This window comes from Daphnia pulicaria, chromosome 7 (assembly GCF_021234035.1).
Source record: "Daphnia pulicaria isolate SC F1-1A chromosome 7, SC_F0-13Bv2, whole genome shotgun sequence".
In the NCBI taxonomy this organism is placed as follows: domain Eukaryota; kingdom Metazoa; phylum Arthropoda; class Branchiopoda; order Diplostraca; family Daphniidae; genus Daphnia; species Daphnia pulicaria.
This window is the reverse complement of record NC_060919.1, coordinates 918617-944768: the sequence shown is the minus strand read 5'-3', so window position 1 is coordinate 944768 and position 26152 is coordinate 918617. Positions and strand designations below refer to the sequence as shown.

Genomic DNA, 26152 nt, shown 5'->3' with positions numbered 1-26152 from the left:
CGCCAGAGGGATGGAGCGAAGTCTTTGAAAATCGAAATAAAAAGAAAAAAGAAAAAAAAGCTGAGCTAAGCTATTGGTAGCCATATTGCAGAAGAGCGAAGAGGGGAGGTATACTGAGGGCCAACAACGGTCGAGAGCCGCCGCCGATTCAGTGCGTTATAAGTGGCTGTCACCCGAGAGAGTGGTTTTCACGTATACGCAACAGGTACTTATTTCTGTTTTATTCTTTTACATTTAATCTGATTAACATTTTTTAGTGTATATCCACACATCCAAACCGAAAAGAACTTGATGTTTGTTTATCAGGTGGCCGTCGTTCAAACAATAGGCGTGGTGTGTGTGTGTGTTTCTTGAGTTGTGTTTGGTGTGTTCGCCATTGGGAATCGTGAAAAATCGAAAAACGATTCGGCCTCTTGACTCGAGTGTTTGCCCTAAGCATTCCCCCCTCCCTTATTTTCATCCTTTCCCTATCAATGACACTCAAGGCTCATGTTGAAATACAGGTGTCTGAATGAATGCTCATCTCTCTGGGTTTGGAAATAATGTACGAGCCAGCCATGACATCACCATTCCTTCCTTGTATTCTTTCCATTCAACCATAATTTATTTTTTCCCATCTTGACATTTCAAAAGGAATGTCTTGGTTTTCGATCAACCCTGATGCATTCGCTAAACTGTGACGGCACCCTGCCAAATGGGCAGGATGTGTTGGGAAGTCACTCTGGCCTTTCGACAACTCACATATACATATAGAATCCCATCACTCTAGCTATGTGCCCACATGCTGACCATCTGTGTACTTTAGATTTTGTTGACCATATGCTATTGAATCTCTTCTACACCACCAGCAACAACCCCAGTCTGTCTGTCTGACATTAATTTCTTCCTGTTGTTTTCTTTCTTTCCAGGTTCTCCGTGCGTATTGTTCGCGCGAGCGTGAGTCTGCAGAAGTAAAAGCCCGGCTTTCAACTCTTCCAACAAGAGTCAGAGGAGAGAAAAAGCTTGAAACAGCCAAGAGCAAACAAGATCATCCAACATGCCGAAATCGGTGAGTTTGTGTACAGTGACGTAAGATGCTGCCAATTTTAGCACAACTGGCCATGTGACGTTGTAAGCCTCTTTTTTCTTGAGTTACCTCGTGACTCCTCAGCCAAGAAATAAAAAAGAGTGGGTGGGTGGGGGGTTGCAATTGTTGCCTATATTTTTATGGGAAATGTCTTGCGTGGTCCAAACCCACGGTCGTCTCTTCCTGTATCATTTTCTCTCTCTCTTAAAATCAAAATGCGGGAGCACGATTGCGTGTCTCCAAAAAATTTGTACACTATACTCCCCTTGTTGGTTCATTTTCTCTCTCCCTGATGATTCAATCGGGCATATGCACATTCCTTTCGTTGTGGATTTTTCTGATAAAAATTGTGTGTGTGGGGAGAAGCGATTACGCAGGGCGGAAATTTCTTTCCAGCGCGTCACCACCAACACCGGAGACGAGAGATGACTTGTTCAATTGGGGAAACCGCGGTCTACGAACGGTTTTCCCGTACCAAGGGGTAGGGCACCCACTCACGGACGGACCGGGCACTATACACCGGCTCGCCAGTCTACTAACTGCAGTCATTAGATATTGGTGTGGCACCTGTCGGGGTCCCGTCTTCCTTTTTTATTTCTGGTTCTTTCACACCGACCGATACGCGTCTGTGCTGCTATTGACTATAGCAATTTTCCCTGTTAGTGTCTACCGGCGTGAGTGTGTCTGTGTGTGTGATTTCGTTTGCTGCATCGTACGGTTGTTTGCAGAGAGGGCGTCTATATATTTTTTTTCGGTGTCGGCGTGTGGGATCTCTTGTCAAATTCACCATGAGCGACAAGAAGAAGGTATATATATAAAATCGTTGAATGAAAGAAGAAGAATGTCTATTGGGTTTTCTCTTTTTTCTTTCCTTTCCTGTGTGTCTGGGTGGGTTAGCCATACCATTCCATAACGGACTGGCGCCGCCGATAAGAAACACAAGTCAGACAGCCGAGACTTGACTCTGAATGACTGTTCTGGCTTTCTTTCTTTTTCTTTGATGGTTGTCAGATTGTGAAAGAGGAAAAGAGATTAAGAGCCCTAGTGTTTTTCGTACAATGGGTCGGAAGAAAAATAAGGGCATCCGAACCAATTGGTTCGCCGATCACGTTCAAGAGACACGAATGAATGGTTGAAGCATCTTTGTCGTTAATGCCAACTCACAGATCTTCTATTTTCTTTTTCTTTTTTTGTCTTTAAATGAATGTAGGTCAATGTTCGGGTGACGACGATGGACGCCGAGCTGGAATTTGCCATCCAGCCGACGACAACGGGCAAACAGCTGTTTGACCAAGTTGTCAAGACAATCGGTCTCCGCGAAATCTGGTTCTTTGGACTCCAGTATACCGACAGCAAGAGTTATTCGACATGGCTGAAGCTCAACAAGAAGGTACATTGTCATTATCGGTCCTTGGTTCCTTTTTTTGTCTCTCATTGGAATACTTTTGCATTTATAATTGAGGGACTATTTCAAAGTTTTACATAATTCAAACGGAATATTCTCTTTTTTTTTCTCCCACCCGATTCCCCGTTTTGATTGAATTGTTTCAAGCCCAACGATTATGTCAAGGATATATTCAGGTTTATTTTGGGCAGAGGTTACTGCCAAGATCAGGTACAGTTAATCGTATCAAAAAGGCAGACGGCAAATTATACGCTGCTGTTGTATTAGTCTCTCGTGTAGCATACTATAGTGACCCTAGATAGATAAGCGAAATATGTAGTGCAGCTCTTGTAGGCTCACCGTCTTCTCTTATCCATTTTTACAAGCCTTTAGATCCGCTTGATGTCGACACTGTTGGGAAAGAAAAAAAGGACGTGAAATGAAAATAAATAGGTCGCAGGATGTTTTGTTGCCGCTCTTGTGTGTGCCGTGTGTGTGTGTGTGAGAAATGTATGATACTAACTACTTTTACTATCTTGACGTATCTTCCCCTGCCCCCTTTCCATTGCTACCACTGGTGCTGCTGCTGCCCACCCTCAGGTGCTGAATCAAGATGTCAAGAAGGAGAGTCCGCTGCAGTTCAAATTCAGGGCCAAGTTCTACCCGGAAGATGTGGCTGAGGAATTGATTCAAGACATTACGGTGCGGCTCTTTTACCTGCAGGTCAAGAATGCCATCTTGACGGACGACATTTATTGCCCGCCCGAGACGTCGGTCCTACTCGCCTCGTATGCCGTCCAGGCCAAATACGGCGATCACGATAAGGAACTCCACTCTTCCGGTTACCTGGCCAACGACCGCCTTCTTCCGCAACGGTAATGTACTGTAGTAATTGCAACCCTAACGAAACCGACGCATTCAAATGTCATCCAATTTATTTATTTATTTTTCTCCCCCCCCCCCCCTCTCTCCTTGTTTGTTTCCTTTCTTTGTGTGTTCTCATTTCTATATCTTTTTTTGTTATTCCATTTCAGAGTCATGGATCAGCACAATCTGACGCGGGAGCAGTGGGAGGAGCGCATCTCCACCTGGCATGCGGAACACGGAGGAATGCTCAGGTAGGAAACCCGACAAGAGAACGAGTGAGAGACACACAGAAAACCGCATACGTGTGGTCAGTCGAGCTGATCTCATGGACCGATTCGCTCGGTCGCAGACCGTTAACTCTCTCGACTTTTTTTCTTTTTTTACCAAAAAAACTTGAAATGACGTTAAATTTTTTCTTCTTTTTTTTGGGAAATGATTGTACAGGGAGGATGCCATGATGGAATATCTGAAAGTGGCTCAAGATCTGGAAATGTACGGTGTCAATTATTTCGAGATCAAGAACAAGAAGGGCACTCAGCTCTGGCTCGGCGTTGACGCTCTCGGACTCAACATCTACGAAAAAGATGACAAGTAATAGAAATCTATAAATTCCGTGTCGGGAATGAAATGATTAATGGAATTCCTTTTGCTATCGTAGATTGACTCCGAAGATTGGGTTCCCATGGTCAGAGATCCGCAACATTTCTTTCAACGATCGTAAATTTGTGATCAAACCAATCGACAAGAAAGCTCCGGATTTCGTCTTTTTCGCGCCTCGCTTGCGCATCAACAAGCGAATCTTGGCCCTGTGCATGGGCAACCATGAGCTCTACATGCGCCGACGCAAGCCGGACACGATTGAAGTGCAGCAGATGAAGGCCCAGGCCCAGGAGGAGCGCCGATCGAAGATGAAGGAGCGCGAGAAGTTGCAGCGAGAAATCCAGGCTCGTGAAATGGCTGAGCGCAAGCAGCAAGAATACGCCGACCGGCTCAAGTCGATGCAGGAAGAGATGGAGCGCCGGCAGCGCGAGCTGCTGGAAGCCCAGGAGACGATCCGTCGCCTCGAGGAGCAACTCCGTCAATTGCAAAAGGCCAAGGAAGAGCTTGAAGTTTCGCAGAAGGAGCTGCACAACATGATGAAGCGGCTGGAGGAGGCCAAGGAGATGGAAATGGCCGAGAAGATCAAGCTGGAAGAAGAGATCCGCGCCAAACAGGTCGAGGTCCAGCGCATCGCCGAGGAGGTTCAACGCAAGGACGACGAGACTCGTCGTCTCCAGGAAGAGGTGGAAGAGGCTCGAAGGAGGCAAGAAGAGGCTGCAGCGGCCCTTATTGCCGCCACGACTACCCCACAGCATCAACACGTCAACGAAGGCGATCACGTAAGGACCAAAAAATTTGATTAAAATTTTTTTTGCTTGTCATGGCTTTCCCCTATCGAGATAAGATTGCCCATTTATTTGTTTTCGAAACTTATTTTTTTTTATTTCGTTATCATTTTATTTACAGGACGAAGGAGAGGATGAGGATGAAGATACACCCAACGGTGACATCAGCGCGGGCAATGATTTGATATCGGAGAGCGACATCAACTCGATCCGCGATCCAGTTGAAGACCGCCTCACTTTGGCCGAGAAGAACGAACGTCTCCAGAATCAATTGAAGGTTCGTTTGCTTCATGTCTTTTGAAAAATGGTTTGAAATTAACTAACTGATTTTGATTGGCAGATGTTGAAGAAGGATTTGGCCGGCACCAAGGACGAGACCAAAGAGACGGCCATGGATAGGTTGCATAAAGAGAATGTCAAGCAGGGTCGCGACAAGTACAAGACGCTACGGGAGATCCGCAAAGGCAACACCAAACGGCGTGTCGATCAGTTTGAAAACATGTAAAACTCTTGCGACAAACCACAAAAACGACACGCCACTTTTAATCATTGGCTCTTGTCTTTTGTTGTTGAATGTTTTCATTGTGGGTTTTGTTTGTTTCATTTTTTTTTCCTTTCCTGATTCTTCTCCCCCCCTGGGTTCGAGGAGAGTGCTTTCTTTATCAATTCATCCCGGCGCAAAATGGATGGGACAAACAAACATAAAAATAAGGGGGACAAAAAAACAAAAGTTAAAAGGCAATTTTCTTACGAAGGAGAAGAAGCTTCCATATTGTTACGAAACAAAAATCAGATTTTTCTTGTCGCTGTTTGGGGTGCTTCTATTCGTTTGACCCCGCAACAACACCAGAGAAGATAAAAATAGTAAAAAGGGGGGGACGACGTTACACACATTCGATTCGACCTGGTGTTAACAACATATATTATGCCTTAAACCCATTAAAGTGTTTTTTCTCTCTCTCTCTCTCCTTTGGTCTTATCCTCTCATCCTTACACACACACACACACAACCACCATCGTTTGTTATCTCTGCTATTGTTTATAATCCCCTCATCAAATTTTTTTTTTGTACTAGACCTTTTTCTTCCGTATAACTCTTTGCAAAAGAAAAACATTTAAATCATGTTTGTGCCTGGACGAATGCACCAATCGCGCGCCTTCCAATCGAAAGAGAAAAAGAAAACAAGTGGCTTACTTAAAACAAAAAAAATTCCTCCATTTTGAAAAAATATTTGAATTTTTCTTTAATTTTATTTTGTGGGGTTGAAACTTGAAAAATCGAATTATGGAACAAAATTTCCGGCATCTATAAAAAGAGAAAAGATGGGAAAGATAGCAAAACCGTGCTTGATCATTGTAATGCGTGTTCCTTCTTCCCCGTGTTGAATATAATGGTCTTGCTGCATTCCGTTTGAAGAAAAAGCAAATATGATGAATGGCTGTTGACGTTCTCTTATATTTCCCCGCCCATCTTCCATCTCTTTTTCCATTTTTGTTATTCCTTCTTTTTTCTACTTCTCCATTTTGTCTTCATTTTTTCCATTTGCTTTTTTTCTGTTTTCATCGTCCTTTTTTTTTTGAATTTTTTTAAGCCCAGTAAATGAATAAAACGAAAACAAATAATACAAAAAAAAATAATTTGCTCTACTGTGATATTGATTGATTAAATCTATCGGTGTAGGGATTTTTGATTTTTATCTATGTGTCTGTCAAGTAAGTCACGTCACGTATGCCGAAGGTCGTTTTCTTTGTTACCAGACGAAATTGGCGGTATCAAAAGACTTATTACAAGTTTAGTAGTCGTGTGTTTGGAATTTATGATGCTGGGTTCAAGTGATAAAAACGTTGCAGTTCCTGCTTAGATCGAAACCGGATGTTTCACAACCACAGCATTCGAGTTCGTGATTTTCTTGTTGTTGTTTTTTGGCTTTTAAATCTTTTTTCGGTCAAAAACATGGGCTCTAATAATAATAAAGAGTTACGTCACTGGACTTTAGAGTTCCTTGGTTTAGTACGCATGCACCGGAGGAGGATGCTGGTTTTCAAACTGTCATAGCAGACAACAACTCGTGGTGTTTTATAAATACAACGAAAAATAACTGGTTTGGAAAAACTGTGCTGGTTGTTTTTGATGACGTGGCAGATTAAATGTTTATGTTTCAAGTATCCGGGATTCAACGATAATAATAGCTGTCATTTTCAGTCGTAGAAAATAACAAACTCAAGGGAATTTCTTGGTCCAAAAAAATTTTAGTTTTCAAGTCGTAGTGAATCAAAAGGTTATCGGGAATCACGACACTGAATCTTATTTTTTTCCCATACAGGCACGTGGTGTGAACAACAAAGAGGCGGAGTAGTGTGATGGAGGCCAATAGTACAAGATAAATATGCAGATGAAAGAAAAAAAACAGCCCATGTTTCAACTGAAGGCTGAACTGCCATTGCCTGGCTGTCCTTCCGAACTACAAAAATGTAAGTTGTGTTGACTTGGTGGTAATTTTGTGTGCACATCTGACTGACGAGTCAACCAACTTGCACCAGATCTGGGTTAAAACGTGACAAGTGTGATTTGTCCCAGTCATTACTCCCCAAATGTCTTCGATGTAAGAGGAATAACCTGAAATGCATCCTCTTGAAAGAGACAGATCTTCCCTGCTTGTCATATCTGAGAGAAAAGATCAATTTAGATTTAGACTACACCCCTGTTGCCTTTTATAGAGTTAACCGAAACACTAACGAGAGAGTTGGGGAACCGGTTATAATAGGAATCATTCTTCCATATTTCTCTTGTTGACGGAAATTCGAGCAACGGTAGCTCGTTGGTTTTCTGGGGATATCTCGGTGGTGTACGCGCGGCCTTGCACGCGGCTCCACCCGCACCACTGGAACTTGTTTCCGTCTGTGAAAAAACCCAGGCCAATAAGAAGTTAAAAACCTGTTTTATTCTATTATGAACTTCATCAACTCCCTCTCTCCATTTTTCATAATTTTCATAACCAGCCTTGAACGTTGACTTGAAAAATATGGCGCATTTAGACTCTTATGGCGATTCACATTTTTAGTCTGGACGAACATGTCGAAATTGCAATTAAATTATAGACGCGGCCCTCTTTTTCTCGTCTCGGGAATGTCCCATCGAACAATCTCTTTTTTTGTTGTTGTTGTTGATATAGATGTTAACTTTTCTCGGCCATTAATGGCGTGTTCTATTACATAAAATTCTATTAATAAATAACCACTAAATTACATACTCTGGTTATCGAGTTAAACCCAAAAGGAATTAGTTTGCGTGTCGTTAAAGACCTTGCGTGCTCGACGTCGTTGAATTGATCATTCATAAATTTTTCTTGGTTATAACTGCGTAGTTAGATTTTCATAACTTTGACACATTTTCCCAGCGATATTTGAAATTTGATGGCGCGAAATTCGAATTTTTGTTTAAAAAAAAAGGCAAATTTGTCGAAAAATGTTGTTTTTGTTTGTATTTTTGACTTTGCAAAAACTGAATACGCGAGAAGAGAACAAAAGTAAAAAGTTGGTTGAAACAAAAAACAAGATTGTCTCTCTTGGCTAATATAGTGACAAAAGATGATTTGCCGGATTTGATAGATCTTTGTAAAAAAGCGAAGATGGGCAGCACAGTAGACGGTTTTCGTATAAGCCACTGGTGTCCGGAAGGAACCGAAATAATAACCGTCTGCTGTGCTGTTAATTAGTGAAACGACGACACCATCAGAACGAGAGGTGGTAGGGAAACGAACACAGATGCGTGGGAGGAGGAAAAATAAACCAAATTTGCGTTGATTGTTGCTAGACGGATCTGTATTTGTTCCAGATGGAAGCCAGTCTGTGCGGAATGGATTTCACTTCCTGGCGGAACGTTGCACGGTAAAGCACCTGACGCTGTTGGCCGCTGACGATGGTCGTTTTAGATCCCGTTTCCAATCCGAAACTCTCTCTGTCGCCATTTTCGAGATACTAGTTGGTAAAAAACAGTTGAATTAAAGTTATATAGTCCGGTTTTTTGGGGGCTTTGTTTAGTAGATTAGTCGCACATACCTTGTACATGTTTCTAGAGCCGGTTTAAAATAGTAGTTTGAGCGCTGAAATGGTATTGATTCGATCATTGCACTAGCCAATGTCTTTTATACCCAACAAATCGGGAGCAAAGCAAAAAAAAAATACACAATCAAATAGTATACTGTAACTCCCACTTTCACATTGCGCTGGGAAACGGGCAAAAGCAGGTGACCGTGAAAACTCCGCCCTATCAAATGCTAAATATCTCTCTTATTTTCGTCTACGCGTGTATGGCTGCGTTCTAACTTTTTTTTTTCTAGTCGGCGTCATCAGCCTTGAATATTTTCATTTGTTACGTGTAAATTCCATAAGGAGATATACAACCGAGATAATTGCAAAACCATACCGACAATTATTATTATTTTTGGGTGGGCCTATTACGCAATTGGATGGAAATTCCGATATGTTGCAAATGACTTTCTGGGACATTGTTCAAAACGGGTTTATAAGAGATACTAGTGTTTGACTTTGGTTGTTTGCTATAAGAAGAATGAGTCAATCGAGTGATGCCATCACTTTTCGGAGGAAGTGAATGGGAATCTCTAAAAAGAGTCGAGTCAGGAAGTTTCCAGGATTTTGAAGGTTCAGTCCCTTTTTTCGCCATGACATCATTGAATTTCATTAGCATTTCTGGTCTAGTCATTTGCCAGTAAACCACCGTAGCCCAAATGTTGAATGAATTAATTTCGATGCATTCGATCAAAATCAATTGCAAATCAGATCCTATTTTGATGAGAAATGAGTTGAAATTAGCAATTTTTTTTTTTTTACAAATGGGCAACGATGATGGATGGAAACGCGTAGAACCAGTAGATATTTTTTTTTTTACAGAAATTGACCTTCTGGCAGTACATTTGCGGAATAATAAGGCCGTTGCCTTTTGCATGAAACTTCAACCGACGTCGTGATTTACGACCGTAGGTATTCGCTTCCTCGTCCAGAAATGTTTCCTTTTTTTTTGTTTTAAATCTTTTAGAACGCAAATAGAAGGTAATAATCGTTTTTCGTTCCGCATTTAGACGCTGAATTATCTTCCCAGCAGGACGTTCACGCGAAATACCCAAAGAAATGTCTGGCCAGCTGAGAAAATGATGGATTTCGCTACTTTCTTGGAGGTAGCTATATATTTTGACTGACCGTGTACACTTGTTGTTCACAATTCAAAGTATTTTGCAGCAGCAAATCCGTCCTTCTGCGTTATATCCTGTTCTTATAAGTCGAGAAACGCCAGTCACTTCACCTTGGGGGGGAAAAAGGGGCTCATTCTGCCTCTGTGTCAATTTAGCCATTCGGCGGAAATACCTGGGACGTTATTTTGGAGGTCCCAATCGTCCATCATCATCTTTATTTTAGTGTTAGAAAACAAGCGTCGATCTTTTTTCTAAGGGGGACGATTTTGAACTGTTTTATAACCAACACGCGCTTATGTTCGGCCGTGTTTTTATCAGATCGCCCCTAGCCAAACACCCCATAAAAATGACAGTCCCCAAAGCGTTTGTTTCGGATCGGTTTATTATCCAAGCCAAAACGGCCTTGACTGCGTGAGCCAAATGGGGACTGCGTGTTTTTGTGTGTTATTGTCGAGTCTCTTATCAACTGTGAAAGCTCTGCTCGGTGCATTAGTTGTTTTTCTCAATTCAACATTGTTGTCGAGTGACAGACTGGAACTGAAATAATCTAGTCAAAGTTCTGTTTTTGAGTGACTCTAACAGACTGAAAGGTCTATTGAAAATGATTATTTCCAGGAATCCATCGATCGCTATGCACACAAAGTGATTTTTAATAGTTTTCATTTTTTATTGTTTATCTTTGCGGGATAAAAACAAACAAAAAATTTCGTGAATTCGGCGGAAAAGAGAGATAGAGATACAAGCCCTTGGGGGTTGTTCTTGATCAATTGATTTCGCGACACATGTCCGTTTTCATTCGCTCTAGAAACGTCTCGTGGCGCCACTCGTCAGTCGGAACATTTTCCTTGGGGAGAGAAAAATTCCAAATAAGGAAATTGGATCAGAGCCACACACGCTCGATGATGAAGGGAACGACTCACACATCCGCAATGCTAAACTAAATATTTTTTTAAATTTTTCTTTTGGTAAAAAAGATCTCGTTACGAAAAGCTGAGCTGCTCCGCGATAACAGCCGACTGGCATCAACTTTTTTTTTGTCTCAAGTGCACCAGAATTGTTTAAGGCTAACTTGCAATCGGATGCGGTTTCACGATTGCCACACGCTCGTCATACGAGTAATGTTGAATTCTTTTTTTTTTTTTAATTTTTTTATTTTTTTTTTTTAAATTTACACAAGGGAAAAAAGGAATTTCCCAACTCGAAACCGAACCGCTTTTTTTTAAATTTTATTTTCTATAGCCGGCTGGTTCTCTCTCTCTCTTAACATCTTAATAAATAATCATAAAATGTAGTATCCAGTTGTGTTTCCCATGGATGAACCGCAGAGATGTTCTATTTTTATCCACAAGCTTTTTATTTCCACCTAATTTTCGTGATTTTTTATTTATTTTCATGAAGCTTTTTTAATAGGGGAAGCTGCTATTTTCGGCCTTTATAATGCAGACTCATTACGATCTTCACGTGCGCTAAATGAAGCGCAAATGCGTTCGGCTCGACTGCGTTCCCATGCCGTGTGTGTTATAGGATACGATATTTTTATGAAGTCCAGACGTCTGCAAGTAATAGAACGGACTTTGATCTCCTCCGTCTTTCCATTTTTGTTGTAGCCTTTTACAACTAACCGGGAAACGAGAAACAACATCGGACTCCCTCTTTCAATCCCCGTGTGCTGTATATGGCTGTAGAAAGAAAAACATTCTGGACACGATTCGAATAAAGAAAGAGAAAAAACGGGTTGATTATGCAGAAGAAACAGCATTTTTGTGTGTGTCTAATGTCCAGTCTCCTGTCAGCTGCTCTTTTGTTATTTATAGTTGAAAACGTTCTAACGCAGACTCCCATTTTTTCTCTGTGACAATTACAGACTAACGAACGCTTATCTTTTAATCCTTTAGGGGCATCGCTATCAAATGCCAATTTGGTCACCTTTGAGATATGCCTGGAGAGAGAAGAAACGCCAACAATTGGATTTAACAAGAAAAATCGGAGGTCCGTTTTTATTGATCGAATGGATGGGATCGTGGGTATAAAAAGCTCAGACAGAAAACAAAAAATCCAATAAAAGATAATCTAATAAACCAAAGGAGCTGCGAGTCCGGGGTAGGCGTGGAATTGAGGTGCCGCGATGAAGTTGCGGACGACCGGGGCGGTGTAGTAAGGCTGGGCGACGGGCACTGGCACTGGGTAGCTCTTGTAGGTGTACTCGGGCTGTTGGACAGTCACTTCCGGTCGGACATGGGTGTACTCGGTGGGCTGGTAGCTCACTTTGGAGAGGAGAGGTGCACCCAAGCCGAAGCTCATGGCGCTGGCAGCGGCGACGATGGTCAGGAAAACGAAGACCTGAAATTTTAAACAATTGATGGATGAATTTAAATGAATTGGGTTTTTTACCTTTTTGGCTATCAAGTTATCCAAATTTTGAGGTTTGATTTTGTTTTTAATACCTTGTACATTTTGATTTTTGGTTGAGGAACGAGCAAAGTGATGCTGGAAGTCGACGGTGGAAGACTGGTTTGATTCAAATGGAGCAGATGGTCCACCTTTTATACCGTGATTTCGCAGCCGATGGATCCGCGTCCTTCCGCAATCCCGCCACCGTTTTTTCACGAAAACGACCCCACCCTGAAAAAACGAGTCTTGTACTAGATTCACCTTGAAATTCGGGAGCCTCCCTTTCTGCTTCTGCACAGTGAAGAAAACATTTACAAGGAAAAGAGCAAATGCAACACAAAAATTGGATCCAACTTTTTTTGTTCACTGATTTATTCTGGCGGCAATCACCTTGAATTCCATCGCCAAGCTGAGTAGAATCTCAACCTTGGAAGAAATAAAGAAGAAAAAAAAGGTAATTTTTATTTTTTTATTTTTACAACCGACCGCACCTTTTTACCTTAAGGCTTATATACACACGGCCATCCCCTGTGAAATTCTGTGAAATTAATTTTTTCTTTTGTTTGGTTTTTCATCCAACGAATTTTGTTTTTCTTTATCCTTTCAGTTACTATTTTTATTTATTGATTGGTTTTCATGATAATGATTGAGATCCTGGTTGGGGTTAACTATTGAAGTGTCTGTCTCATAACTCGATGGTAAATTGTAGTATATGTGGCTCCTTTCATCTGCAAACAATATCTCGGGAGTCTCGGGAGGAAAAATACACACAGAGTTGTTTTTAAAGTTTTCTGGCTAGCCGTTATAGGTAAATGAGCTAAGCAACTAATAGAAAGGAGAAGATATGGCCAGCCGCTCCTCCGCTAGTCCTTCTATTGACGTTTTCTCCAAATGAAAACGGGCGTGAAAGTCTCTCTCCTTTTGAATGGAGAGCCCCGAGGCTCCGACAGCAACACGGCACAATATCATCACGAAAGAATGCGCGTATTCATATGGACAGATATCCACACACTCTACCCCCGGCTGCGTTGAGATAAAAAGTGCCGAGGATCTTTTCTTCTTCTTCTTCTATAATTTCGCCTCAAAGGCAACAAGTTTTTTTAAAAGGTAAGAAGAAATTCATAATGAACCTGATAATAAATCGTTTTTAGGAATGTTTGTGTTTCTCTCCCGTTGTTGGCCGACTGCTGTATTTTATATGTAGTTATAACATCTTGTTTAATGCGCAGATTTGTATTGTGTGTATTTATTTATATTTTTTGGGGAATTTCTTTTTGGTGTCGTAAAATGATTTTTACTGCTGCAGTTTCAGGAGAGACTGTTTGAGCTGGAGATACCAACTTGTTGGGTTGCTATCACGACCGGAAAACGACATTCGATATGCTGCTCAATAAAACACAATTCCCAAACCACTTCGCCCGTGGACGTGAAGTATTTCACGTTCTCTTAACGACATTTGGCCGCACGACGATATTGCATTTCTTTTATTGCGTGTGTATTATTGTCATTACTTGGGCTAGAGGGAAATTGTGGTGTAATAAGAATTTTTATTTTTAAAAACAAATTAAACACAAAAACAGGTTTTCTTTCAATGTCACTCGAACGCCATCTTACGGTTCAGGTAGAAAGTTCATTTAAAGAATTTAGCAGACGACTTTGGTTAAGGAACAAAATCAAAATTGAGTAGCTGCTGTGAGGCTGTGAGTGCTGCCTGCTGGACGGGCCGATTCAAAATAAGCAGGAAGAATGGAGTCGAATGGTAATAACGCTTTTTCTATTTTGTCAAGCCTGTTTTTTTGTTAATTGAAATATTTGTATGTACAATAGATGAATTTATGGCTGTACCTGGCACGTCGAATGACACTGTCGTGAACCTCATTTCTTTCAGACATGGCCATTCAGTGGATTATGATGCTCTGTATGATCTTGTCAATCTAAGAGCTAAACAGCTTCAAAGTTGCACGACTCCCATATTGGACGTGCAGCACAAATCTCTGATCCCAGAATTGAGAATCTATCAAACAGAAGCCGTTCAATGGATGATACAACAGGAACAACAGAGCTCAGTCAAAGGAGGAATCTTGGCTGATGAAATGGGTCTGGGAAAGACAGTAGAAGTTCTAGCCTTGATGCTGAATCACACAAGAGAGAAACTGCCCAAAATCGAACGCCAGGAACCAGCAATCACTGTCATCACAGAAAACGAAGAGCCAGAAGCCAAGAAGGTGAAGCTTTCCGAAGACCATTGTGCAAAATGCTTTCCAAATCGAACCATTGGGCAATCTATCGAAAATGTCATTTGGCGCTTCAGTCCAGACAATGAAAAATCAACCATCCAAGAAGTGATTGATGTTCATTGTGGTGACATACAAAATGAAAATCCCACAGCCACAAAGATACAGCGCTGCACCTGCAGCAATCCTGCAATTCGCAAAAGACTCAATGTTCATTACACCAACTCTCTGGCCGAGTACAGCTGCCTGAAAAGTCTCCAGAATCGCTTGAACGTCCCAGCCGAAAAAGACGAAGCCCCCATTCTATGCGTCTGTGGGAAAACAGTACCGTTATTGTCTCCTTTAGTCCAATGCCCCAAATGTAAGAGGCAGCAGCACAGCGACTGCGTCCACTACGATTTGACGGACCCACTGCGTGGGCCTTACTTTTGTCCTCATTGCTGGAATGAGCAGGAGCCCCTCGAGTCCGGTGCCACGTTAATCATCACCCCGTCCAGCATCAGCAACCAATGGCTGGAAGAGATCAAGCGACACGTCAGCGACGAATTCAACATCCTCATCTACCAGGGAGTTTCCAAACAGGGTTACCATCAACCGACTCAGTTGGCCCGTCGCTACGACGTCATCATCATCACTTACGAAACGCTGCGCAAGGAGCTCCACTTCGCCAAAGTCAATACCGGTGAGAAACGGACCCTGCGCAAAGCAGCTTCCTACATGGCACCTCCTTCACCGCTCCTGGCCGTCCGTTTCTGGCGCCTCTGCCTCGACGAAGCCCAGATGGTCGAAGGCTCGACCACGAAGGCGGCCGAAATGGCCCGAACGTTTCACGCCGTTCACCGCTGGTGCGTGACGGGCACTCCCATCCAGAAATCCGTTTTCGATCTCCAGGGCTTGTTCGTGTTCCTCAACGTCCCGGTGGATCGAAATGCTTTTTACGATTCCAACCAACTGGTCGAGGTTTTGGCGCCCATTTTCTGGCGGACCAGGAAGACGGCCGTGACGAATCAGATCCAGTTGCCAGAGCAAACGGAAGAGACTCACTGGCTCTCGTTTTCAGCCGTCGAGCAGCATTTCTACCAGCAGCAGCAGGTCCAGTCAGCCAAAGAGGCTAAGGAGCGTTTCATCAAATTTTCCATCAGTCCCCAAACTAAACTGAGCAACATCGAAGCGCACAAGGTCAAATGTCTTCTCTTCCCACTGATGAATCTCCGCCAGGCCTGCGTTCATCCGCAGATGGTTCGGGGGCAGTTTTTGACCCTCAAGGCCCAATTCAAGACGCTCTCGATGGAGGAATTGCTGGTGACCCTCATCAAACGAGCCGAGCTGGAATGCGTAGAGAGTCAGAGGCTGAGAGTTTCGGCCGCCAACGGCCAGGCAGCTTTGCACATCATCAAAAAGGAATGGGAGCAAGCGGCCGAAAAGTACCGCGATGTCTTGAGGTAAAACTTAGTTTTTGATTTCGATTAAAGTTCTGATTTTGATGTTGTCAATTACGAAATTTGTCCAGGTGGTCCGAAGAGATCAAGGATTCCGTCAAGACGGACTCGCTCCAACGGTTGCACTCGTTGCACAATTTAGCAGAGGTGCTTCGGATGGCTCCGGCCGGCTCCATCCCACCCACATTGCGCGACGAATCGCTGGAAGAGGAAGCCGATCTACTGAAGAAACGTTACCTGGGAAAAGCGTTGACCCAGGTGGAAGTTGCTCGGTCGACCATGGCTACCCTCACCGTCAAAGTCATGAGCATCAAGAACGAGTTGGAAGACAATCGTCTGCAGCTGAACGACATGTGGTGGACGACTTTGATCCAGTGGTCTAGCGACACCAGGAAATCAGAGAAACTAGTCCAAGATCTCAAAGACAAGATGACCGAAGAGAACGATTCGATTGTGTACGCAATTTTTAATTCTATTCCAATTGATTCCAACAAAAACTAAACGTTTTGTGTGTTTTCCTCCCGACAGGTTCACCAACGTCAACGGATTGAAATTTCTGTTGTTTTCGAGACTAGAAGAGCTGGAAGAGCAACGGAATACGGTCACGAAGCGGATGAGAGTGCTGGAAGTGACTTCGATCGAACGTATATCCCAGGACGCGGCCGATTGCCATTTGAGGCCTCTGGAAGGTCGCCGAAAGAAGGATCGCTGCAAGATTTGCGTCGTTTACGACCAGATTGAAGATTACGAATCGCTGCTCTTTCGCATGGACGACCGGAAGAATCAGGACGACGAGTGGGATAATCCGGAAGAAGACGTTGCGGGCGTTCACATTGAATCGCTTCGACGTGGTACCTGGGCCGATAGTCAAATTGAGCGAATGCTCAGGCTCATGCTCGGGTTTGCCCGCAAGCATCACACTCCTCAACCCATCCAGGACGGAGGTGCCATTCAGCTTAAATTGCTGGACGCTTACAAAAAGGAATTTCGACAGATCCGCGTCGTCTGGCGTCAGTTGAACGACCAGGCCTCGGCCGTCGATGAATTGAGTATGGCCACACTGCGACTTCGGCTCCGGCTTCCGCACGAAGTGCCCCAGCAGATGCCCGTGGTCGAACTTGCGGATAGCAGAGCGACCAATCCGAGACAGGCGATGCCGATTTACCTGCTGGAAAAACACGAAGTCAACATTCAGTTTGCCAAGTTGAACGGAGATTTGATCACGTCCGGCCATTCGCTCAAACGTCACATGGGCCACGTGGTGTACCTGAAGAATTTGGAGAGCGCCGGATACGGAAAGACGGGCAACGAGAACCCCGATCCCTGTCCGGTCTGTCACTGCGAATTGGGCGACAAATGGAGCGTCCTCGTCTGTGGCCATTCTTTCTGTATGGAGTGCATCCAGCTGCTCGTCGCCCAAGGGCCAAACAATGTGTAAGAGTCACTTTGCATTTCATTTTGAACTGGAACGTTACCTTTGAATTTTCTCTTCAGGATGAAAAGATTGCGGTGTGCCATTTGTCGCGAAACCACAACTCTGCACGAGATTGCCTACGTCGACGCACAGGCTATCGTTGTAGAAGATCCGGAATCAGTTTCCATCCGAGTCAAAGGCTCCCATTCGACCAAAGTGCAAGCTGTTGTCCAGCAACTTTTATTGATCAAGAAAGACGATCCTGATGCCAAATGTCTCGTCTTTTCAACCGTAAACATTTTTTGCTATTTTATTATTCCGGTAAGAAATTGATTCAACTTTTTTTTTTAATAATTTTTTCCAGTGGATAGACGTGCTGTTGATTGTGGGGCGGGCACTGGACGAGAACAACATCTCGCACTGTTCGTTCTTCTCAAACAATTCCCAGGTTCAGTTGAACAAATTTAAACGCGATCCATCCGTTAGCGTCCTACTCATTCCAATCCAATCGGGCGCCAACGGACTTAATCTTACCGAAGCTACTCATGTCCTCCTCATGGAACCCATTTTAAATCCTGGCAGCGAACTCCAGGCGATCGGGCGTGTCCACCGCATCGGCCAAACCAAACCCACCGTCGTTCACAGGTGAGAGCCAAAAACGAAATTCTTCTTCGTTTTTAAAATTAGATTTTCAATTCGTTTATTCTTCATTTAAATTTAAAAGGTTCTTGGTGAAACACACCATTGAAGAAAAGATGGCCGTGATGCTGGAGAAACACCGATCCGCCCTAACTTCCAGGAGCTCCGGTTCTGTCAAAGAAAATCCCGTTACTTTAGCCGATTTGAAAGACTTATTAGTCGATGAAGGCGAGTAACTTTCCCCTTTTTTTCTTTTATTTTGTCTGTTTTAAAGTTCTATAAGTTGAAGAACAAAGAATTCCACGTTTTATGTCGTTTAATTTCTTTCTTAATGTGAAAATTTTTGAGTTGAACTCGAAATATACAGGTCATTTCTTTGAAGAAAAAAAAACATCGTGTCGTGTGGAACTTTTGACCCAATTAACTAAATTAGATTAGAATTTCCCAGTAAAGTTATTATCGTAAGCTTCTTAGGCATTGACGTCATGCGCCAGTCTGTGGCCGGAAAGCTACCCTGCTACCGGGATGCGTAAAAGTTAAGAAGGTTCTAAAAATACTAATCGATATTTCTAATCCTTTTTTTTTTTTAAGGTAAAAAGATGGACGCAAAGGGTTGAATTTTTTTAGGTTTTCCAATTATTTATTGATCGTATACTTTCCAGTTCCGTATTAATTTTTTTTTGTTTACATTGAGATTACATGGTATAATGTAAATGGAGTCGGACAATGGATGGTGGTTGGCCCTCAGTTGGTTATACATTTTCTCCTTGATTTTCTTTATATAGTGAAGAGAAGAGAGAGAAATAGAGAGAGAAAGAGAGATAGAATAAAAGACGCCAAATATAACTGAACTCGATAATTCCGCTGTAGGGATGAATCGAGTGACGTCATAAGTGGGTTGGTGGGGGGGAGTAAAAGTATTATAAGCTAGGTAGAGAGATTAATTGTCTTTTCTTGAGGGCTCATCCGTTGTCGTTCCTGCTGGGCTGCTTCTCTTGTCACTGCTTAAGTGGAACGAAGACGGGCAAAGTCCTCGAAGACAATGTTCTCGTCCTCATCTTCGCGAGCGTAGTTGGACTCGTAGCGACCCTGTTGGCTATCAGCTTTGGTCAGCTTGCCCTTGCCTTGATACATAGCCGAGCCTGTAATTGAATTTAAACAAATTTAAAAAATTGTAATTGTAATTAATTAATTATTTGATGTCAAAGTCTACCTGGTGCTGGGTGCATCAGCTTGAACGGAACGTCGGCCACCAATTCACCGCCCATGGATCCGAGATCGAGTTTGACACGAGCCACGTACGAGACGACGAAACCGGTGGCTTCGTTGCATTCGGCGATGATGGTCGACGAAGCCAAATTGACTTCATCGTCCTGCATCAATCAAATTTAATTTCGTTTTAGAATTCGATTTTCAGTTTCCAGCAGATTTTCAAATTCAAATACCTTGAGGTGGCCATCGAGGGCGATGCCGCGGACTTCCTTGTTGCCGTTGATCATGGGCGTCAAGGTGAAAGTCTTGGACATGGACGTACCCGGGGTGATGGGGCAGCCCTCGCGGGTTTCCAGACTGGCCACGCGCTTGTTGTAGTGGCCATTAATCAGGGTGATCTCGACGTTCTGGACGACGGCCACCAAGATGCCCTTGACCGTTTTCTTGGACTCGTTCTTGACGTTGACGTTGAAGCGGATCTGCTCGCCGTGGTAGAAGAGCTCGCGGTCGAGCGTCAGCTGCAAGTTCAACTTGCCGCTAGAGAAAGTGAAGCCCTTGGACACCATCGTGCTCGGCTGCTTGGAGCTGGGCGTCAACGGAGCGTATTGCACCTATTTTTTAGCCAATCAAATTATCAATTTCTTTTCAAAGGTTTCCTCTCTATTATGTAGGGGTTCTCTACATACCTTACGGATGGCCATCGAGACGGACGAGCGCTTGTGGGAGCGATCATCCGCATTCTCACCGACGAAAGTCATGAAGTCGTACTCTACACCGACCAACGGGATGGCGTCGTTTTCTCGGCCGCCTTCCTGCAAGACGATGGAAGCCGGAGCAGTTGTCGGGAGCGAGAAGGAGAAGGCGTGAGCCTGGGCTCCCAGTTTCTTCAACAGACGATCCTTTTGGGTGAATAAGAAAATGTTAATTCTTTGTTGAAATTCATTGATTGTTTGGGCTTTTTTAGAAATGTTACCTGGAGAGCGGACGGTTTCTTGTCCTGGGAGCGACGGGCCGGAACCACTTGCTCGTTGATGAGCACCAGCTCCTTGACGAATTTCAAGCCCATCACTTCATCCTGCTCGCGACCGTATCGGATGGTGACAATTACCTGGGCAAATGGAGAAAATCGGTTAAAATAATTTAGCGAATTATTAAAAACCCCAAAAAAAATGTGTTGCCACTCACCTGGCAAAATACTTTGCGGCCCTTGAGGTAGTCGTTGTCAGCGACGACGACACCTTCGATGGCGTCGACATGGTCGCCGTGATCAACGAAGTCGCGCTTACCCAAATAGACGGTCAGTTTAGCATTCGGGGATGTTTTCTTGAAGACTTTAACGGACGCGACCATTTTGATGGTTGGTTGGGTAAGACTTGGACTTCGTGAAAAGATCGACTTAAACTCTCTTTCTTTCTTTCTGTTCTAGTCGTTGGGCTGTTTGGCTGACTGAGATACCTACAAGGAGATGTGAAAAGATTGACTGATGCTCCTCTGTCCGTCCGCCACGGCTATTTGTACCTGCCGGCTGTCGACGTAAAACTCATACGACACCCATTCGGTGATAAGACTCTCTCTCCATGTTAATCTCGTTAAACATGACGGCACTAGCGGCGAATCGAATGGGAGACAGCGCAGGGAAACCCTCTCAATGCTCCCCCACACACACACTCCAGCTGTGTACGGAGAACGTAATGATTCATTCGCTTTTTTCGTATAAAGAATATTAACTTCAATTTTTCATGTTCGATTTTAATTGATTAGCGAAAATCAGCAAAGACGAATTTATAAATTGAATTCGAATGATGGATGAAGAAATTTCCAGGATGTGGTTACGGGTTACTGGCGTAAATTTTTGTCTGTACGTAAAACACGTGAGGCTATTAGACAGCCAGGGTCTTGGTGATCTATTCTAATCTTGTTAGTTTCTCTACGTACGTAGTCGTACGAGTACCGAAAATAGACTCGATATCTTTCGTTTTGAAAGGTTAGTGTCGCAGTCATTTTCTTCGAACTTACGTCAACTGAAAGTATTTGACGACGGAACTCGTTTTTTCTACGTACGTTTCCATATCGGATCCGTGTAGGAAACCGAACTGATGCGGTTTTCCTGTTTCCCTGATTCCATCTTTTAATCGGTTGAGTATATAATATGGGGGCATACAAATCTGCCCAGTTGAGATCGAGTCTGACTACTACTGCATGTCGGTGATGAATTTTTGGCTGGCGGCATTACTTATTTTCGTGTCCAGGTTAGATGTTGTACAACCACGCCGGCGCCATAGCAACGATGTCGTTTTCCACGTCCTGGAGGGTCAACGTTTGTCCGCTAGAGAACTGGCCGACGAACACGGGCTGGAATACATTTCGGAGGTGTTTCCAGGGTCCAGCAGGTACCACCACGCCGTCATGAAAGAGAGAACGCTGGATCTGATATCCATGGAGAAACTATCGACTGACCCGAGGGTGATTTTTATTAAATTAAATATTTTTTATTGATTTGAATCGTGATTTAAATGGGATATTTTGAATTGCGCAGATCGTTTGGGCTGAAAAGCAGATTTATCAACGCAGGGATTTGCGGTTTATTTCGTCTGCTCAAGGCCGCCTACTAGTCGACGAAGAAGACCTTTCCAATTTGACGGATGACAATGAAATCGAATCGGATGGATCGGAAATGTTTAACGATCCTCAGTACCCACTCCAGTGGTACTTGGTATGATACAATTACCAAAATTAAACAAGTTGCAATGAATTAATTGAATTTTAAAAAACAGCACGGGAAGAACCCCGGAGACACTCACCATTTGAACGTGACACCTGTTTGGCGAAAAGGGCTGACCGGCCGGGGTGTAGCCATCGCCGTCCTTGATGACAACGTCAATCCGTCCAATCCGGAAATTAGACGTAATTATGTGAGTATGCTAATCATCGAATTAAAAAAAGAGCTATAATTTAATTATAAATTTATTTATTTTCTCCAAAAGGATCCGAATATTAGCGTTGATTTGGGAGCCAAAAGCGGGCCGGGCATTAAGAAAAATCCGATTCACGGAACGTATTGCGCTTCCATCATCGCGGCCGAAGCCAACAACAATTTCTGCGGCGTCGGAGTCGCTTTTAACGCTCGCGTCGGTGGCGTCCGTCTCTTGGCAAAGAAACGCGTCCTCGACGTCCAGGAAGCCAGAGCTCTCAATTACAAGCTGAACGAAGTGGACATTTACAGCGCATCTTGGGGTGAGTTAAACAAATTCAAAATCATTTCATTTTCTATTTTATTTATTATTATTCTATTTTCAATTCAGGGCCCCCGGACGATGGTAAACACATTGGAGGGCCGGGAAAGTTGTCCTACCACGCCCTGGAACGCGGTGTTGAATTGGTATAAATGCCTTTTATTAAAAGGAAATCAATTTTGGAGTTTTCTCATTTATTTTGATTGGAACTAATCAGGGTCGTCGGGGACGCGGTGCTATTTACATTTGGGCGTCTGGGAATGGCGGAATCAAGGGAGACAACTGCGCTTACGACAGTTACGCCTCCAGCGTCTACACGCTATCCGTTTCGGCTTTGACACCTCAAGGTAAAACCAGTTTGATTTGAAAATGCCGTGCTCAAATAGATTGTAACACATTTTGTTTTGATACATTATCGCAAGGTTTGTCGCCCTATTACGCGGAACCCTGCCCGGCTGTTTTGACGAGCCTCTACGTCGGCGGCCAACACCTTAGACCCAAATCGCCGTTCGATGCCGAAAAGACGGACAATGTGGTACGTTATTTGCTTCAATTAAATCTTACTAGAACAAAATAATTCTAAATGAGCAATTTTTATCAATCAGGTTGTCCCTGAGGGAAGCAATGGATGCCAAAACCAGTTCCAGGGAACGTCGGCCGCTGCTCCACTTGCCGCCGGCATTATCGCTTTACTCCTTGAAGCCAAGTGAGTCCTAAGTTGATTTAATTTTTACTTGTGAACTTAAATTGATTATTGTTTTTTGACAGTCCGCTTCTTACTTGGAGGGATGTCCAGCACCTGGTCGTTCTCAGCTCCTCACCACCGAAACAAGACTATGGAAACAAGGAACAATCATTGACTCATTGGCCGGCCAACGGTGCCGGACTCCGTTCCAATGTCCTTTATGGTTTTGGAGCTTTGAACGCTGGTCGGCTAATTGACTTGGGACTTGGCTGGAAATCGGTTCCAGCCCAAATTCGCACTTCAACTCAATGTCCTGCAGGACCGATGTAATTATTCCAGCAGTTCGACAATTATTGGAATGAATAATAAAATGATTAATTTAATTTTTTAAAGAATTCTACCACCCAATCGGCCAGTCCATCTAACCCTGGACGTCACGAGCAACGTTTCCATCTCTTCTTTGGAATACGTTACGATGCATATCGACGTTGATGTCAAGCCCCGAGGAGCTTTGACCATCTCCTTGCAATCACCATCAGGTAATTTGACATTTGACTTTTAAAATTAAGTGATCCATAATAATCGAACGAATGTCATCAGGAATGGTGTCACAGCTTCTGGCTCCAAGACCACACGATCTAAGTAACCTGGGATTACGTAACTGGAACTTGACTTCGGCTCAATTTTGGGGAGAAAATCCTACCGGCCAGTGGCGCCTCTATTTAACTAATTTGAGTCCCAACAGTCCAGGAATGCTTCACTTGTGTTCTCTGATTCTGTTGGGCTTTTGAACTTTAATTATTTATACGTCAATGCGCACATCTTTCAATAAAAAGAATTATTATGACGTCAATCCAAAAAACAAAATCTAATTTCTGTATTACATAATCTGCAGGTCATTAGCGTTATACTGCAGGGGTGGAGGGTGCGCTTGGAGTGAAGACTTTCAAGTTATATCCATGTACCAGAAAAAAAAGAGAGAATCAAACAACGACAGTGCCCGGCAACGTGTTCGGAAAGGCCTAGTGGACATTTAACGACCAATTTTTAAATTTCAAGGAAGAGGAATTCAGCTCCTTGGTGAACTCCGTTGTTGGCTAAGGGCGTGTCCCCACGGTACACGAATTGGCCGTAAGGCAATTGCTTGAGGGAACGAAATCCACATTTTTTCAGGGTCTTGATTGCGTAATGATTGACGGCTTGGCTGACAACAGTTTTGATGCCCAGGCTGGCGGCCAGTTGAATCGAAAGTCGAACGAGTTTGGAAGCCAATCCCCGTTGGCCGTAGTGAGGGTCCACTGCGAGCATGAAGATGTTCAACATTTTATTGTCGGCAGGTGCCCAGTCGTCTGGAACGGCTGACAGCTCTTCCAGGAACTTTGAATTCATGTACATTTTTGGGTGTCGGTCCGGATGGACAAAGTCAGCGAGATCTGGAGATGGCGGATGCTCCTGGCCGTCATCATTTTCGATTGCATTGATGGCGACGGCCACGATCCGGCCGGACGCACGGTGTCGGAGTTGAATCGAAGTGGACGGCGCCGCCAAAACCAAATGGATGAAATCGAAGACCCAGGGCCTGACTTCCAAGTCGACATCCATGTCGACCACTTTGCCGATGGGCACTTCCGGAAAGAAATGGGCCAGCAGGAATTCGGCAACTTCGACCTTTTCTTCTTGTCTTACGGTTGCCAATTCCAATTCTTCGTGTAAATTTGGTTCATCCCAGTCTTCCCACTGTATGGATTCTTTCTCGAATGTTACGGATGATGAGATCAAGGCAGCGGGCCATTCAGTCCTAGGATCGGTGGTGACGTCGGCGACGTCTTGGAGGCGACTGGACGTCGTTTCTACGGATTCCATAATCGATTACCAGCCCTACGCTTTGACCTTATGCGGGCGACGGCAAAACTAACGGAACGGATCCTGCCAGGAGAAAACACGCAAAAAGAAGCAGCACAGCCGATTCAAGCGATTACGAATCTCTTCAAAGGATTTGCGACTTTCATCGGACGTTGGTGTTGGAGCAATACTTGACTCTGTCACGTGCAGAGTTAGTTTTTATACAGCCAAGTGGGGGGCAAAAAATGAACGTGAAGGTATTTGTGCTCTCTGCCCAAAAATGTTATGGAAGAGAAACAAACTGGATTGAACTGGATGCTGTTGTTGTTTTCGCAGATGTTATTGTTTTCGTGCTGACGCGACAGATCACGATTAAATCGCGTGAATCCTTGGGGCAAAATGACGTCATCCGGGAAATCCCCGCAAATTCAAACTGTTCCAATTCTGTATACATTTTGGATGTAATCCAGCGATTTTTTCGCACTTCCGCCACTGAAATCGAATGGCATTTTGCTCGTTCGCTTTTATAAATCGCTGACTAGACAATCCAGGAAAAGTTGTCTATTTTTGTTTTCCGTCCTGGTCCAGCAAGTCAAATTTTTCAGAGAAAATGATAATACCTTTTAAAGGGATCGACGGCAAATGTGTAGGTCTTCTTTGTGTGTAACACGACCGGATCACGGGCATTCGTTCAGCGGTTCCAAAGACGAACTGAACGCCTCCTCTGATGGTGCGCTTTCAAACCGGGAAAAACAGACAATAAGTGTGACATTAGAATAAAGTAGTCGACCGTTGGAACAGACAGGATCTAAACAGATTGGGTAGCAGACGGTATATATTATCTAATCTTTGGGTTGGCTGGATAAGGTTGGTTAGTAACAGTTAATTAATTAAGTGCTGAACCTAACATGTCTGACATTTTCCGAAAAATCCTGTTTGAAGGATTTCGGATAATTAATCATTTCATCTGTTTATCCATGTTTCAAGGTCAAGTTTAAAATGTGGGCGAAGGACTTTTACCGTGCGACCGCAGGATTTTTTCCCGTTTACTTATCATACAGATGGCATCCTTGGGTTACATATGATCTCTGGCAATCTGGCACAGGTAACAAAGACAAGGTTTATTACGCAGTTGGTAACTGTTTATTACA

The 26152-nt window shown here is 43.6% G+C and overlaps 4 protein-coding genes and 1 long non-coding RNA gene across 8 annotated transcripts; 3 read left to right on the top strand and 2 right to left on the bottom strand.

Moving 5' to 3' along the window:
- Positions 1-66: 66 nt before the first annotated feature.
- Positions 67-5662, top strand: LOC124349567 (moesin/ezrin/radixin homolog 1-like). 2 transcript variants are annotated; one of them, XM_046800277.1, is made up of 9 exons: positions 67-205; positions 909-1048; positions 2277-2456; positions 3051-3325; positions 3485-3568; positions 3762-3908; positions 3976-4696; positions 4824-4979; positions 5043-5662. In XM_046800277.1, the coding sequence occupies exons 2-9, from the start codon at positions 1037-1039 to the stop codon at positions 5205-5207; spliced, it is 1740 nt and encodes a 579-aa protein (XP_046656233.1). In that variant the 5' UTR covers positions 67-205; positions 909-1036; the 3' UTR covers positions 5208-5662. The 2 variants fall into 2 exon arrangements, with proteins under 2 accessions (XP_046656233.1, XP_046656232.1); XM_046800276.1 differs by lacking the exons at positions 67-205; positions 909-1048 and adding an exon at positions 1840-1872.
- Positions 5663-8169: 2507 nt separating this feature from the next.
- Positions 8170-9543, bottom strand: LOC124350213. Its single transcript, XR_006920466.1, has 2 exons — positions 8762-9543; positions 8170-8680 (listed from the first exon to the last, which is right to left on the bottom strand). It is a non-coding gene; the product is annotated as an uncharacterized LOC124350213 (long non-coding RNA).
- Positions 9544-13954: 4411 nt separating this feature from the next.
- Positions 13955-18853, top strand: LOC124349399 (E3 ubiquitin-protein ligase SHPRH-like). The gene is made up of 7 exons (XM_046799967.1): positions 13955-14062; positions 14131-15979; positions 16048-16431; positions 16505-17410; positions 17471-17681; positions 17755-18035; positions 18115-18853. Exons 1-7 carry the CDS (start codon positions 14050-14052, stop codon positions 18263-18265), a joined length of 3795 nt encoding a protein of 1264 aa, XP_046655923.1. The 5' UTR covers positions 13955-14049; the 3' UTR covers positions 18266-18853.
- Positions 18648-20720, bottom strand: LOC124349766 (arrestin homolog). Its single transcript, XM_046800602.1, has 6 exons — positions 20427-20720; positions 20215-20349; positions 19928-20140; positions 19475-19852; positions 19243-19402; positions 18648-19171 (listed from the first exon to the last, which is right to left on the bottom strand). Exons 1-6 carry the CDS (start codon positions 20589-20591, stop codon positions 19035-19037), a joined length of 1188 nt encoding a protein of 395 aa, XP_046656558.1. The 5' UTR covers positions 20592-20720; the 3' UTR covers positions 18648-19034.
- A 28-nt stretch (positions 20721-20748) lies between these two features.
- Positions 20749-24006, top strand: LOC124349552 (neuroendocrine convertase 1-like). 3 transcript variants are annotated; one of them, XM_046800247.1, is made up of 12 exons: positions 20749-20929; positions 21491-21704; positions 21778-21954; positions 22016-22153; positions 22226-22475; positions 22544-22620; positions 22692-22821; positions 22897-23009; positions 23080-23180; positions 23243-23485; positions 23553-23698; positions 23760-24006. In XM_046800247.1, exons 2-12 carry the CDS (start codon positions 21648-21650, stop codon positions 23948-23950), a joined length of 1623 nt encoding a protein of 540 aa, XP_046656203.1. In that variant the 5' UTR covers positions 20749-20929; positions 21491-21647; the 3' UTR covers positions 23951-24006. The 3 variants fall into 3 exon arrangements, with proteins under 3 accessions (XP_046656203.1, XP_046656202.1, XP_046656201.1); XM_046800246.1 differs by having other exon boundaries at positions 21003-21704; XM_046800245.1 differs by having other exon boundaries at positions 20749-21704.
- The last annotated feature ends 2146 nt before the right edge of the window (positions 24007-26152 follow it).

Excerpts from the sequence above, each read along its gene's own strand:
- LOC124349552 (XM_046800246.1), top strand. The coding sequence starts at position 21,441 with ATGTCGGTGATGAATTTTTGGCTGGCGGCATTACTTATTTTCGTGTCC. Across the intron at positions 22,822-22,896 it reads TTCGGCTTTGACACCTCAAG|GTTTGTCGCCCTATTACGCG; the intron begins GTAAAACCAGTT and ends CATTATCGCAAG. Across the intron at positions 23,486-23,552 it reads CAATGTCCTGCAGGACCGAT|AATTCTACCACCCAATCGGC; the intron begins GTAATTATTCCA and ends AATTTTTTAAAG.
- LOC124349399 (XM_046799967.1), top strand. Across the intron at positions 15,980-16,047 it reads AAGTACCGCGATGTCTTGAG|GTGGTCCGAAGAGATCAAGG; the intron begins GTAAAACTTAGT and ends AAATTTGTCCAG. Across the intron at positions 18,036-18,114 it reads AAACCCACCGTCGTTCACAG|GTTCTTGGTGAAACACACCA; the intron begins GTGAGAGCCAAA and ends TAAATTTAAAAG.
- LOC124349567 (XM_046800276.1), top strand. Across the intron at positions 2,457-3,050 it reads GGCTGAAGCTCAACAAGAAG|GTGCTGAATCAAGATGTCAA; the intron begins GTACATTGTCAT and ends GCCCACCCTCAG. Across the intron at positions 3,326-3,484 it reads GACCGCCTTCTTCCGCAACG|AGTCATGGATCAGCACAATC; the intron begins GTAATGTACTGT and ends ATTCCATTTCAG.
- LOC124349766 (XM_046800602.1), bottom strand. The coding sequence starts at position 20,591 with ATGGTCGCGTCCGTTAAAGTCTTCAAGAAAACATCCCCGAATGCTAAA. Across the intron at positions 20,350-20,426 it reads GCCGCAAAGTATTTTGCCAG|GTAATTGTCACCATCCGATA; the intron begins GTGAGTGGCAAC and ends CCATTTGCCCAG. Across the intron at positions 19,853-19,927 it reads TCTCGATGGCCATCCGTAAG|GTGCAATACGCTCCGTTGAC; the intron begins GTATGTAGAGAA and ends GCTAAAAAATAG.